Raw genomic sequence first — 15,991 nt, forward strand, 5'->3', positions numbered from 1 at the left:
TTGTGTATGTGTGTGGTGCAGTGTGTCGGGGGGGTTCTGTGTGTATGTGAGGGGTGCAGTATGTGTATGTGAGGTGTGATGTGTGTGAGGGTGTGGTGGGTGCTGTGTGTGTGGGTGCTGAGTGTGAGGGTGCTGTGGTGCTGTGTGTGAGGGTGATGTGTGTGATTGATTTGTGTGAGGGTGCTGTGTGATGTGTGTGAGTGTGCTGTGGGTGATTAGTGTGTGTGGGTGCTGTGTATGATGTGTGTGAGAGTGCTGTGTGTGATGTGTGTGTGAGAGTGCTGTGTGTGATGTGTGTGTGAGAGTGCTGAGTGTGAGAGTTCTGTGTGTGAGAGTGCTGTGTGTGATGTGTGTGTGAGAGTGCTGTGTGTGAGGTGTGCGTGAGAGTGCTGTGTGTGAGAGTGCTGAGTGTGATGTGTGTGAGAGTGCTGTGTGTGATGTGTGTGTGAAAGTGCTGTGTGTGAGAGTGATGTGTGTGATGTGTGTGTGAGAGTGCTGAGTGAGAGTGCTGAGTGTGAGAGTACTGTGTGTGATGTGTGTGTGAGAGTGTTGTGTGTGAGAGTGCTGTGTGTGATGTGTGTGTGAGAGTGCTGTGTGATGAGTGTGATGTGTGTGTGAAAGTGCTGTGTGTGAGAGTGCTGAGTGTGAGAGTGCTGAGTGTGAGAGTGCTGTGTATGAGAGTGCTGAGTGCTAAAGTGCTGTGGATGATGGGTGTGAGAGTGGTGTGTGTGAGAGTGCTGTGTGTGATTTGTGTGTGAGAGTGCTGAGTGTGATAGTGCTGTGTGTGATGTGTGTGAGAGTGCTGAGTGTGAGAGTGCTGTGTATACATGTTAGAAGGGATTGTGTGTGTTTGGGGGGTAGATAAAAACAAAAAATAAGTAGCCATTATGCCCCCCCCTCCCTTCTTACCTTTTAGCCTGTGAGGGGGGGACCGGCATGGTGGTATCTGGGAGAGGGGTTCAGGCACTATCCCTGGTGGTCCAGTGGGTGAGTGAACTCTAGCCTGCGGGCTAGAGTTCACCCTCGCGAGATCCGGTCGTTGCCATGGCAACGCTCCGGATCTCGCGAGAGGAACCCGGCGGAGCTGCAAGATAGAGCTCCGCCGGGTCCTCTCCTGGCTCCCTCCCTCTCTCCCCGCTGGCGGACGGAATATTCTCTATGTGGGCCGGTGAGGGAGATCTTTGATCCCCCCACCGGCCCATCATTGAAAACAGCGGGGCCGGCGCTCGGATAGTGCCGGCCCTGCATTGACCGGCAGGGGAGATCCTGTGATCTCCCTGCCGGCCTCAGCCCCACGGCCATCGCGGCCCACCTGGCATTTGCCCGGTGTGCCCGATGGCCAGTCCGGGCCTGGACACAGCTTCAGAAGCTTGTCTTACCCTTAAGGACAAAAGCCATTTTTGCACTTTTCTGCTGTTTGTGTTCAAACGCAATTTGCATCTTTGTCATTTATTGCACCAACACATATAATATACAGTTTTTCAGAGGGCAAAAATGGCTTTAATTTGATGTCACATATACATAGATAAATTCTCATTAATTATAAAAAAAATGCCAAAAAATGGGGAAAAACACAGTTTTTACAGTTTTGGCAATTATATCGTGTGCATAATATGTCCAGCTTACGAAAAGTAGTTCAAAATAAATTAATTTATTTGTCTTGATTTATAGACTTCATAATATGTGTAGGATTTCAGCTTATTTTGAAAGTTACAGGACACAAAATACAAGAACTAAAATAAAATTTCAATGTGAAACAATTTTAGAAGTTGGTATATTTGTCTTGTAGGTTTAGTAGCCATCACAGAAAATAAAATTACCACAGAAAAGTATATATTTATATGAAGTAGATATCAGAGGCTATTTACCAAAGGTTATTTGGCACTTTTAACATCTCTAAATATTGGAGTAAAATTTAGTTTTTTTCTCTATTTTGGCATATACACATATAACAAGGTTTTTTTAATGTGTATTTCGAAAAGCTGGTGAGTGCTATTCCTGCACAGAACCCCATATTGTGTTCAGCTACATCTGCTGAGTATAACGATACCCCCATTGTATGCCTTTGGCACTATTCGTTGAATCTACAATGCCATATAAGAGACAAGGCTATTTCAGTTTCTATAGTTAGAATTTTCATAAATGGATTTGATGGGTCTATGTCTCATTTTGGGGTATTATAGCAGTTTGAATGTTCAAATAACCCCACAAAAGGCTTTCATTTGATAAAGCAGACACCCCAGGGTATCTTATATGTCGTATATTGTGCCTTAAGTTGTCACAATTTTTTCAACAATTTATGCCAATGTTTGTGGTGAGGGAAAATAAAAAGGCATTTACATTCATGTTGCATTCCTGAGTATTTCTTTCACTTGACATGTGCTACTGTCCTAAAATCCCCCAAATTATGCTCAGTTACATCTTCTGAGTAAAACAATATGCCCAGTGTATGCAGGGCCGGTGCTAAGATTTTTAGTTACACAGGCGAAGATGCATTTTGGCTCCCCCAACCCTCATTAAAAAAAAAAAAAAAATGCATCTTCACCTGTGTGTCTTTCCTCCCAAGCCACAGGTACACAGGCATCATTTTTCAGTCACACAGTCAAAGTCATACAGGTACACTGTCATACAAAGACAGAAATAATCATACAGAGACATACAGACACATACAGTCAGAGACATACAAGCAGAGATATACATGCATACAGAGACATGCAGGCATATAAAGACATACATGCATACAGAGGCATACCGTCATACAGACACATACATACAGACAGGCATACAGAAACATACATACAAAGACATTCAGGCACATACATACAGACATACAGGCATAAAGAAACATACATACAGAGACATACAGGCACGCAGACACATACATACATACAGAGGCATACCGTCATACAGACACATACAGAGGCATACCGTCATACAGACACATACATACATACAAAGACATACAGACATACAGAGACACACACATACGTACATACAGAGACATAAAGGCATACAGTTACATACATGCATACAGAGACATATATACAGACATTCAGAGACAAACATACATCCAGTTACATACATGCATACAGAGACATACAGAAACATACGTACAAGACATACAGACACATACATACATACAGAGGCATACCGTCATACAGATACATACATGCAGACAGGCTTACATAAAAATACATACTCACACACACACACAAACTCACAGACACATACTCAAACACACACACTGACAGACACACATACACACACACACACACTGACAGACACACACACACACTCACTGACAGACACACACACACTGACAGACACACACACACACTGACACACACACACACACACTCACTGACAGACACACACACACACACTGACAGACAGACACACACACACTGACAGACACACACAAACTCACAGACACATACTCGAACACACACACACTGACAGACACACACATACACACACAGTAATTAATTATCTAAATTAAATGTAAATTTCCCACCCAGCCTCCCTACTTGGAGTGCTGGCTTGGGTCTTTCATTGGTGGTCCAGTGGGGCTGCTGGGAGGCGTGCGGCTGCAGTTGATTAGGAGGAGGCGGCGAGGGAGCTCTCTGATCTCTCTGACCGGCTCCCTCGCAGGCTGTTTTCTGATGCCGCGGGAGCCGGAATATGACGTCATATTCCGGCTCCGGCGGCATCAGCAAAAGGCGCGCGAGGGAGCCGGTCAGAGAGATCAGAGAGCTCCCTCGCCGCCTCCTCCTAATCAACTGCAGCCGCACGCCTCCCAGCAGCTCCGGGGATCCAGGAGGTGACCAGGCAGGAGGGAGCACTTCCCTCCTGCCGGTCACTGGAATTTTGCGCCCCCAGAGCCGGTGCGCCCTAAGGCGGCCGCCTGTGCCGCCTTATGGACGCGCCGGCCCTGAGTGTATGACCTAGACACTATTTTGTGAAGTTACAGTGCTTAAAGGCGACAGTTCAGGTTTTGGAGTGTGAATTTTCATTGAGGGTTTTGATGCGTCTGTGTCCCTCTTTGGAGCACTTAGCAGGCTACATATTCCAACTACACCATAAAGGCATACCATTTCTTAAAGAGCACATCCCAGGGTATTTCAAAAGACATATTATGATACTTAGCGTGAGATCATTTTTCCACTTGCTTGTACCAAGTACAGTGGTTATAAGCATTTTTTTTTTTTTTGCATTTTTGACCCTCAAAGTGAGTTTACACAGTGTATTTAGCAAACCTTATGTGTGCTACGACTGAATAATAGTTCATATGTTGCTCAGCTATGTCGTCTGAGTACAGCAATACCCCCGTATGTACCTTTGCCAAGTATATGTGGACATTGAACGGGCACATTTGAGACACATCCATTCCACTTTTATTCATGCTTTGCGTTTTTTCACTGTGTCCATGTCCCATTTTGTAATATTTCAGCAGGCTGTACATTCCAACTACCCCATAAAGGCATACCATTTCTTAAAGAAGACATCCCAGGGTATTTCAAAAGGCATATTTTAAACCTTAGCGTGGGATCATTTTTCCGCTAGCTTGTACTAAGTGTAGTGATGATAAGCATTGTTTCTGCCTTTTGACACACAAAGTGAGTTTGCACAGTATATTTTGCAAACCTTATGGTTGCTACGGCTATATAATACTTCATATGTTGCTCAGCTATGTCGTCTGAGTACAGCAATACCCCCGTATGTACCTTTGCCAGGTATATGTGTATGTGAAGGGGCACATTTGAGACGCAGCCATTCAGTTTTTTTCTAACTTTGAAGTTTTTCGCTGTGTCCATGTTCCATTTTGGAATAGTTTAGCTGGTTTGTTATTCAAACTACTCCACAAACGCATACCATTTTTTTAAAGAATACACCCTGGGGTATTTCAAAAAGCATATTTTGAACCTTAGCGTGGGATCATTTTTCTGCTCGTTTGTTCCAGGTGTAGTGGTAATGAGCATTTTTAATGTATTTTTTTTACTCTTTGAAACTGTTTTACTTTTTAAAACTTTTTTTTTACTTATTAAATTTTAAATTCACCTTTATTAAGATCTACTGCTGCTGGCTCTGCCCCTGATCAACCTCCTTGGCTGACATCATCAGAAGTGATCTCAGCCAAGGAGGCGTGCCGGAGCTAAACGCCGCCCTGGCCAATCAGCATCTCCTCATAGACATGCATTAAAATTAATGCATCTCTATGAGAAAAGTTCAGTGTCTCCATGCAGAGGGTGGAGACACTGGATGCCATTGCTGCACAGTTTGCAGCACTGCCCCAGGAAGCACCTCTAGTAGCCATCTGAGGAATGGCCAGGGAAGTTATCACTGGCTGTAATGTAAACACTGCATTTTCACTGAAAAAACAGTGCTTACTGCAAAAGGCTGAAGAGACTGACTATACTCACCAGAACAAATACAATAAGCTGTAGTTGTTATAGTGACTATAGTGTCCCTTTAAGATAAAATACCCATCAGAATTTCCAGAAAATCTCACAAGGACAAAGCATGTGATCATATTCCTGAGGCAAAGTTACACCAAAGTAATATTAAAAAAAGAACATGGCATATTTCCTTCCATTTCCTTGCTCCTGGTTTATTTTTCTGTACATTATTCTGATGTATTAATATCAGTTCTGTGTATACTGTATACCTTTTACATTTTGTTTCTGCATAATTAGCAGCTGTCCTACTTGATAATATACTTAGAACAGCAGCCCTGCAAAACGTGCCATCAGCATTAATGATCATTATTAGAATCCATCTTAGATTGTAAGCTCTGCGAAATCGGGATGCTGTGATTTATTAAAGTGTTCTTGCATGTCTATCGATGTTAACCTGTTTCTTATTTTACCGCTATTGAACTGTGCTCAGGAACATTTTTCATTAATGAGCGTAATAAAAATAATGGCGAGATTAATTGATAAATCGTTGTCGAAAGGTTTTCTTCAGCCTCAGTGCTGCTAGTGCCTGGTGGTTGGAAGATGAAAGAGCACTGATTAATTATTCTATAAATGACACTTTAGTCTGCTCCAGCCTGCAGTGCTCTCTTTCCATATTACAAAAAATGAGCTGCCACATTCTATACCCCAGAGGTGGTTCCACGTCTGCTTTGACAATACTTTGATTTGTTTTTCACTTTATTTTCCATATCATTGATATCATTGATATTCCCCAGATTCTAAAAGAAGGCTAAGTAGTTCCCTACCACCCATCATTAGGGGACCAATATGTATCCTATCTGGGGGCCAAATGAACAGTACCCCTTCTTCTCCAAGGGCCAAGCCACCTCTATGCATCACGCACCATATCATTTGCAGAATTTATGTGTTCATATATTTTTCCTGGAGGGTTACTCGAAAGAGACTGGGAGAGGCAAAACAATCTATTTATTCTACGGTTTAGACTTATTTATTCAGCATTTTCCTGGTTGTGATTCCAGTGAGAAGTTGGTCCTGGCCCCCTCTGATTTATGAGTGTATTCGGCTAGAGATTGATGAAGTCCATGGCTGCTTATGACAGAAAGCATCTGAGTGGGAAAGGAGAGCCTGCTTATATGAATATTTATGCGGCTGCTAATAATGCCCTTATGTCAGAGCATTGTGTGTGTGTGTGTGTGTGTGTGTTTGTTTGTGTGTGGCTGCAATCATTTCTATTCTAGGATTAATGTATTCCACCCACATAAGGAAGAGACATTGCCTTTTGTTTTTACCTCTTGGCAAACTCTGACTTCTTTTTGTGATGTTTTGCTGTCCCTTATCCAAGTTTGTGGTTGATTCCTATTTATTTGGTCAGGAGGCAATGCAGAGTCTCAGCTTAAACATAGATTTTCTACAGGGCTGCCTAATGGTGAACAAAGAATAAAGAAGATGTATAAGAAATTCACCTCTGATGAAAGGCAACATGTACGAAAATTATTCATCCAAACTCTTGTCTCCAGCCTCCAAAATAGCAATTGACACAAAATTGTTTTGACATTTTACTGAGCAAGTTATCGATTGCGTGTTCAGTTTTGCTTGTGAAAACAGCAAATGCAGGCATGCATACATGTAGCTGTACTTACAAATCAGGTCACAGAAAAAATACAATACCTGATTTCCCCAAATGATTTCCATTCACAAGGTTAATATGAACATCACATCAAAGGTTACAACAAACCTTGATGAGTAGATGAGAAAATGTACTTAGTGCCCCAGCAGCTGCAATACACGCAATACTTGTACAAACCTCAGGGTCAAAGGATTAATTCCAGAAAGAGTCAACTTAGCCTTTCATTCTTCTCAATGTGATGAGTACCATTAAGTAATAATAACATATAACTATGTCTAGGACATGACTGAAAACTAGAGATATCTAAATGTATCTTTCCTCGTAAAATTATTTATTGTCTCTTCAAATCATTTGTTTTAACTTTTCTACTCTTTGTTGCTTTGACCAGGAGATCCAGCAGCAGAAGGTTGGTCGCAGTGGGGTGGTTGTTCCATGACCTGTGGCCAAGGGGTGCAAGTTCGCACCCGGTCCTGTGTGTCATCACCATATGGGACCCTGTGCAGCGGCCCACTGAGGGAAACAAGGACTTGCAACAACACTGTGGCCTGTCCAGGTATCTGAATTCTTTATTTTTATGTAAAATTATACTTTGTACTTACTATATCTATCACTGCAGAGATCACTTAGAAGGTGCATACACAAAATGGTTTGAGTGAGAACACAGTTGGTGTAGATGAATTTTCCAGTGGGTTATAGAACTATTTTGTAATTTGTGTGGTCATGGTCTTGTAGCCATTCATGGTCACAACGTTTAAGTGTGGAGTTGAAAATAGCTTGCATATGTTTCTCAAGATACATTACTGGTCATTCTCACACAGTGTTATCAGATCTCCTGAATTGACCAAATGTATTTCTAAAAGGGACACTCTATTCACCAACCTGCACCTAAAGTCTCAATTCCTTGCAGTGTAGGGGGTAAATCACAGTGTTTAATTTTTATAAAATATAATACAATGTATTTACTTTACAAGTTCTAATATACTGCAGTGTTAATTCAACAGGGGGGCTACGGCATGCTCTAGCAGGCAATTAATGGAAAAACACAATGTGCAGTAAGTGCAGTTTTCAGGAAGTGTATAGGATAGCTATGTGAGTCAAACACAAAAGTGATTGAACTCCTAAATGGCAGAGGATTGAGCAATAAAACTTCAGGGGCATGGTGTATACACCAAAACGGCTTCATGAAGCTAAAGTTGGTTTTAATTTCAACATGTCCCTCATCTCCTCAAACTTTGTATTACTTGGACTGTAGAAAAGTGACCAGAACAGGACTTCTGATGGGAGATCATCCCTTTAACGTGCCTTGGTTTGCAAAGCATTAATCTCAGACCCCTTAGATCACTTGTATTCCATATAGCTTCCCTGTAAAGGGATAATGACTGGCTTGTCAAGATTTTCCAACTGTGTTGAGGAACTTCACAGAGCTTTGATAAATATCACTTGTTGATAAAACGCCTAATGTGAATCATATATGTCTGTCAATGTGTCGGTTTCAAATTTATGGAGGCGTACTGTTTGGGTTTCCAAGAGGTTGTATCTGTGTGTCGTTATATTGCATCGCTATTCATCACCTCTACAAACTGTAATTAAACCCATAACACACATAGCTACATTGACCCTAGGCAATTCAGAATTTTAATAATGTATGTATAAGAATGTGTGGGTTTTCTGTATATTGTATGTATATGAGGGTTTTTTGTCTGTTTCCTTTTTTCTTAGAGATGTGCTAGCTGACAGTTTTATTGATGTATAATTAGTAAACAAATAGAGAATAATTATAGCCATTAAAATACATACATTACTCTGTGCTTCAGGGAATCTTGTTTTTTTTTTTTCATATAAAAAACGAACATTTTTCTTAACCATTCAAGCAATTCGCACGGATGCAAATTTCCCTTGACAATGTAACTATTTAACACAGAACCTGCCAGTTTGATGCATGATGGTTGCAAGAGACACTGTGACGTTCACATCATTTCTTCAATTAAGGGTGTAATCGTGTGGCAGTAATGTGCAGCCAAGGAATGCTCTATACAAATATGTGCCATTCTCACGCAGGCACAGAGTTTCCCATCATATGGATATACTATTGTTTCCTTGCACAAAGAGCACAAGCCATACAGTGGGATGTAGATTGGCACTAGCTCTAACACTCCCACAGAGGGATTTAAAACAGCTGATTGATATTGTTTAAAACCCTGCATTTAACGTTTGGTGAATAGATAGATAGCTATAAGGAGTGTTAGAAATGTGGAAAATAAAAAAAATGCATTGATCCTTGTAGAAACAAAGACCTTCAACTTAAGTGCTGGCATGTAGGGGTTGGAGGCTGCCATCTACAGGCTCTGTCAAGGAAGTTCCTAAGCCTGACTGCAGATTGGAAAAGTGCACAAGTGTTTTTTCAAAAATGTAATAAAAATTATTTGAAAAGAAGTGACTACCAATAGGTAAAAAAAATAAAGGGAGGGTTATTGAAGTTTTTATAGAAAATAATTTAGACAGGTACCAGTCTAAAGTAGATGCTGGAAAATGTATACTAATTTTAGGAGACTTGCAAAAAGCAATTTATGCAATTAAAATTTAATTTAGAACAAGAACAATGTATTTTATTTACACAGATGTCTAAAACATGTAGTGTAGTTTTAAAACACATTACTGTGAGTATTATTACTGTGAGTATTATTACTGTGGAATTCTGGTATAACTGCAGGATATTGATATATAATAGTAAAGAGAGACAGATGGATTTGGGCCTGGAATAGGGACTATTCCTCCTAAATAGGGACACTTGGGAGGTATAGGGTTAGACAAATCTCTTCCTACAGTGACAGCCCTGCAGGGATTAATTATTGATTTTAGTTTTCTTAGGTAAGTCTGCTCCATAAGGGGTGTATGACATTCTGGTGAAGTTTCCTATAATTGTGGTTGCTTGAATTGTAGACTGTTTTCTGAGGTTAAATAAATGGATTGATTAAGTGTGTAAAGGTGCTGCAGTGTGACAACATTTTGGTCTTAATCTAATAAACCAGATATTGTGGAGAAATAAATATTTGCAAAGATTTTACATTTTTTTCTAGTTTGGCTACGTTTTCCCTACATTGGAGGTTCCCCTGTCAATTCTTAACAATTATAGGTTTTATGAATTACGTCCTTTGTGTGTTGACTAGAGGCTTCTATTGAGTTTTGTTAGCACAAAGGTATTGCCATGCAAATGATTGGCACTGAACACCACTATGGATAGAACTGGTGAACACTTTGCTTATATTTGAAGTGCTTTGAGCTGATGAACACTAAGCTTAGGCTTGACGTGCTTTTAGCTGATGAATACTATGCTTAGAACTGAAAAGCACCATGGTTATCACTAGTGAACACTATGTTTAGAACTGAAAAGCACTATGGTTATCACTAGTGAACACTATGCTTAGAACTGAAAATCACTATGGCTAAAATTGAAAGGTACTAACGTGAGAACTGACAAGCACTATGGTGCACACTCTGGATAGAACTGTCTAAGACTATGGTAGTACCTGGCAAGGACGGTGATTAGAACTCACTAGCACTATGGTTAGACCTTGTGCACACTCTGGTTAGAACTGACAAAGACTGTGGTAGTAACTGGCAAGCGTTATGGTTAGAACTGACAAGCACTATGGTGTGCACTCTGGTTAGAACTGACAAAGACTGTGGTAGTAACTGGCAAGTGTAATGTTTAGAGCTCACTAGCACTATGGTTAGACCTTGTGCACACTCTGGTTAGAACTGACAAAGACTGTGGTAGTAACTGGCAAGCGTTATGGTTAGAACTGACAAGCACTATGGTGTGCACTCTGGTTAGAACTGACAAAGACTGTGGTAGTAACTGGCAAGTGTAATGTTTAGAGCTCACTAGCACTATGGTTAGACCTTGTGCACACTCTGGTTAGAACTGACAAAGACTGTGGTAGTAACGGGCAAGCGTTATGGTTAGAACTGACAAGCACTATGGTGTGCACTCTGGTTAGAACTGACAAAGACTGTGGTAGTAACTGGCAAGTGTAATGTTTAGAGCTCACTAGCACTATGGTTAGACCTTGTGCACACTCTGGTTAGAACTGACAAAGACTGTGGTAGTAACTGGCAAGCGTTATGGTTAGAACTGACAAGCACTATGGTGTGCACTCTGGTTAGAACTGACAAAGACTGTGGTAGTAACTGGCAAGTGTAATGTTTAGAACTCACTAGCACTATGGTTAGACCTTGTGCACACTCTGGTTAGAACTGACAAAGACTGTGGTAGTAACTGGCAAGCGTTATGTTTAGAACTGGCAAGTACTATATGAGTAGCATTTCTCAAGGAGGAACTGAAAACATATTTTGCCCTTTGTTCTTGGATAGGTATAAATAGCCATGTGTGCCCTCAAAGAGAAAGGTTCAGTGTTACTAGGGATGCATTTCAAATTAACATGGTAATTTCGTATAAAAGCATTATAGGCTGTTGATATTTATTTAACAGTTAAATGCTTTAACAGATTGATATGCTAGTTTGAACATGCATCGTGTCTTATACACACACACACCAGATCTCCTCTTTTTCTAATCAGTATGCCCAAGTGCCTTGTAACGAGTACAGTTACTTGGCTCGTCTCTCACTATCATAACTAGAATGTCTCCCGCGGTATAATGTGGATGCCTTTGATTTATGTGGAAATTCACCCTCAATCCATTTCTCTTTATGGGCTCCCGCATGACTTTCCAAGCCTGCCCACAATAATGTTTGACCTTAATCTGTATATTGTCTCCTTAGGTACTTAAACACATTTATCATGTTGGACTTTATGTGCAGTGGAAAACTCTCCAAAGTGTATCTGGGGCAGCATCACAGAGTGGCGGAATTAACACTCGCAGTGCTGGCCCAGACCTGATGCTACAAAATAGAATGTGATGTTTGATGACTGACCTGTTTGTTCAAGCCAGTTTGTCTGTAATTTTAAAAACCTCATGCTCTGTTTGGCTACTGACCTTGGTATGTTACTGAAGTGGGTGAAATCATTCATGAAAGCCGCAGGGATTTTTAAAGTGTCAAAGTGCCAAAGTGTAAATAATGCACATATATTCTCAAGTGTGTACAAGTAAAATGAATGTTATTTCACAAAAACACAGTGGGGTTTATTCAGTAAACTGTGAATTGTGGGAACTGAGAAGGGATTTTAACATTTAACAACAGAATAACTGAAAGTTGTGAAATGTTTCCAATGCATAAATTTTGACCTTAAATTTACAATTTCATTGTTAATTTCCTGAATTTCTACTATAGTAATAATATAGTACTTGCATTTCAATGTTTTACTCACTTGAATAATGTTGTTATGGTGTGAGAATGTCTCTAGGTGCCGGCTTTTCTTAAGGGTTTAAAAAAGTGTCAAAGTTCACAATCACAATCACTATGCACAAGAACATCCACCTCAGTCCGAGACGTGAATCTGGAAGCCTCGACCGAGGTGATAGGGCTGATAGGTTGAGAGCATCAGCTAACACTCTAAGCCTATCAGTAGCTTCTCATTCACAAAAACTGCTTGAGAAGTGTGCATCAGAGGCTCCCTATCTGAGGCTTCCTGATTCAAGCCTCATACTGCATTGGATGTTCATGGACAGAGTTTAGGGGTTAAGTCATTTTGTTGATGCATTAACCTTTGAGATTAGCTTCACCTGGGACCTCCTGGCACCATAACAGCTTAATTGTGATAAAGTTGCTAGGGTGCCCAGAGTGTTTCTCAACAGTAGAATAACTTTGGGGTATTTCCTTTGGCTTTTTATCTGTTTGAGATTTAAGTATTTTATTATTTATATATTCACACCTTTTTTGTCATATAGACAATTTTTTTTTAAGACTACAAATGTGGGTACATTTGAAAGCTAATCTTGCTGTTTGCAATGTGACTTCTTAGCAAAAATCAAGCTTTTACAGTTTTCTTGATTAAACATTTTGTTTAATATTTAAAGAGCTCTGCTATTCAAAAAAATATGTATTATCCTATCCTATACATTAAAACTACACCATTAAATCTCAAACATGGTCTGATTCCTTGCAGTGCATAGACTGTAATCTGTATGGGACAAGTGGGTTTCCCACAATGTCTGCACTGTCACATACCGAGTTGCTTTACTTTAATTCAATTTATATCGCTACTACCTAATACGCAGTAAATGCTTCTTGATCTGCAGACAGTGTATTCCATCATTTGTACCATAGATCTGCGATCAAAGGAGCAGTGCAGGGCAGTGAATTCCTTATGCAGCAGTCAGGGGGGTTAAGAGAAACCATTCCGGAACCATGACCCCATCCATCAATGGCTACCTGTGTACCCTTGATTAATTCATCTCATTCATTTGAAAGGTTGCTTCCTCCCTGTGTCCTTGGCAGGGAATGCCCCCTCTGAAGCTGTACGTTCTCGTCCTTACAATCTTTTCATGAGCTTCCACTTAGAAAAAGCAATTTCTTAGTAAATGTTATTTATTGTGTTGTTGCTGTTGCGGTGTATACCGACCATGTCAGAAGGATGTAAAGCTAAAGGTACTCTGTCTGTCTCTTATCTCTCTCTGATCAGTGGAAGGACAGTGGCTGGATTGGGGTTCATGGGGACGATGCTCCGTGACGTGTTCTAATGGTACCCAGCAGAGGACTAGGAAATGCAACCAGGCCGGAGGAGAGTGCAGAGGGCAGGACACAGAGACAAAGCCATGCTCTAACCCAGACTGCCCAGGTAATACTGAGTCAGGGAGCGCTGATGGGCACATTGAGAAAGGACACAGCAATGTTTGTTTCCCAGTACCCTATACAGATCGCCAAGTTGACATTCATGTCATTCATGTTAAAAGTTGACATTCATGTTAAAACAATTAATTCATGAGTTCAGTTAAGTTAATTGTTTACATGACATGGCCTCTAGTCTGTGATTCACAATCACAGTGGACTTTCATGAAGTCTCTTGCATATTTTATTCATGAGAGATCTGCAAATCCCTTATTCTGCTAAGTGAAACATTGTTCCAAAGATTTATTTTTCTAAATTCCTAACTTTATTTATGGTTTTTTTGTGATCAGAAAAACATCAATAAAATAATGACATAACGTTTTAAACCTGTTATTCCGGCTGACATGCTTGCCAGTGAGAATGTGTTATTTTATTATATCATCAGATGTTGGGATCTGTAGAACAAAATCACCTTGCTCTGCCTCCCACTGCCTCTCTTCCCACTTCCACAGACAGAGCACAGCTTAACCCTCACATTCGAAATTCTAGATCTGCATTAGCTAATGTTTGCTATTGCATAGGGGTAGATCTTGTGCTATACTATTATTGAAAATCTCTATCTAGTCCTGCTCCATTCTGTCGTTATTTCTGCCGTCTCTCTCCATGCTTTTTCTCATACATTGACAAATGTTTTCTGCTCAATCTTTTCTCTTCATTTTCTTTCCTATCTTGTCCTTCATTCCATTCCTCCCATTAGCTGTGCTTTCATATTTGTCCATTTTACACTGAGACCATTTTCTCTATCGTTGATTCTCTATATGTTCTGCTGAAAATTACAAACAAGAACCTCTAGCTGATCTTTATTTCTTAAACTCACTTTTTCCACATCCTTCCTTTTCATTGTTTGTGGTCTTGATGTCCTTCATCTGCTATTACTATTTAATAACTCCATTTGCTCTACTGCAACTCTATGATTTATTTGAACATATCTCTACATTTGCTGTTATCAATTCCTCCATCTTTATGGTTCTTCTGCTAATCGCTTCTCCATTGCTTATTTATGCCTTTCTTTATTCTGTCTCACTGTCATAGCTCTACCTCTACCATCTTTCTTATTTGCTATTTCATTAATACCCCACTCTCTTTAAAACTCACTGTGCCCCCCTCCTCTTTACACTTTTCTCTGCTCCCCCTTTGCCCCTCACACTCTCTAGCGGATGGAAAATGGGGCCCGTGGAATCATTGGAGCTTGTGCTCCAAGAAATGTGACAGTGGCTTGCAGCATCGCTACCGGATGTGTCAGGCAAAAGGCGTACAAGGATACCCGTGCGAGGGCTCCGGGGAAGAGGTCAGGACGTGCAATAAAAAGAAATGCCCAGGTACCCACCTACTGCACCTTCTATGTGTGCTAAACAGAGATGCTCCTTTTAGGAAAATCTGGCAATGCCCATTTTTGATCCACCACAGATTATCATGCAAATTGTGTTAATGGAACATCTTTCTAGATTATATTTGTATAGCACAATTGCTAATGTTCAGGTTAGATACCACTTCAAAGATTTGGTTCTAGAAGCTTGGTATCCAGAATGACCAGAATAAGCTAAAGAATGTACAAAAATGGTTTATGATCTAATGCTAAAATATAACACAACAGATATGAAGCAGCCTTAATGTCTTCACTTTGGACATTAATATCTGCATCTTAGGGAGAGGGAAGAACATAGATATTTCAATATTCATTAAGGGAATAAAGGGAAGCATGAGAAAGAAATTTTAGAACAAGATGCCATGATGTTTGCTAATGGGTATGAATGCTACCCCCCAAAAAGGGTGAGTTCATGGAGTAGTCGCTCATTAAGTGTTAGCAGATAATATAGAAAAAAGATGAAATGCAAGATGAGCTTTAATTTCTCAAGAAACAGCAGACTGAGTGAAATCTTTTCTGCTGTCAAGTTGTCTTTTTCTTTCTGTGACGTCTGTATATAAAGAAACGGAATCCAAAACCTTAAAACAAGCATCATGGAATTCACAGGTTCCTGCCTCTCCACATCCCCAGTTGTTTTGTAAATTCAGTCATGTGTCAGCTTTTGTCATCCGCCATTGTAAAATACAGACAGCAGTCCCTCTCACTTTTGTTTTGGGTCTGTGTATCAAGATGAAACCGAAAATTTCTCCAAGCATCAGTAACTCAACAAAAGC

At 40.4% G+C, this 15,991-nt stretch overlaps 1 protein-coding gene across 9 annotated transcripts in view; it reads left to right on the forward strand.

Moving 5' to 3' along the window:
* ADGRB2 (adhesion G protein-coupled receptor B2) overlaps nucleotides 1-15,991 on the forward strand; it is a 433,339-nt gene that overhangs the window by 301,070 nt on the left and 116,278 nt on the right. For 8 of the 9 annotated variants that reach the window (XM_063456181.1, XM_063456223.1, XM_063456232.1 and 5 more), the window contains 3 exons: nucleotides 7,451-7,615; nucleotides 13,647-13,802; nucleotides 15,007-15,171. In XM_063456181.1, coding sequence (XP_063312251.1) covers nucleotides 7,451-7,615; nucleotides 13,647-13,802; nucleotides 15,007-15,171 — 486 coding nt within the window. The remainder of the gene's footprint in view (nucleotides 1-7,450; nucleotides 7,616-13,646; nucleotides 13,803-15,006; nucleotides 15,172-15,991) is intronic. The other variant, XM_063456249.1, reaches the window with a different exon arrangement.

This window comes from Pelobates fuscus, chromosome 1, assembly GCF_036172605.1.
Source record: "Pelobates fuscus isolate aPelFus1 chromosome 1, aPelFus1.pri, whole genome shotgun sequence".
Classification (NCBI taxonomy): domain Eukaryota; kingdom Metazoa; phylum Chordata; class Amphibia; order Anura; family Pelobatidae; genus Pelobates; species Pelobates fuscus.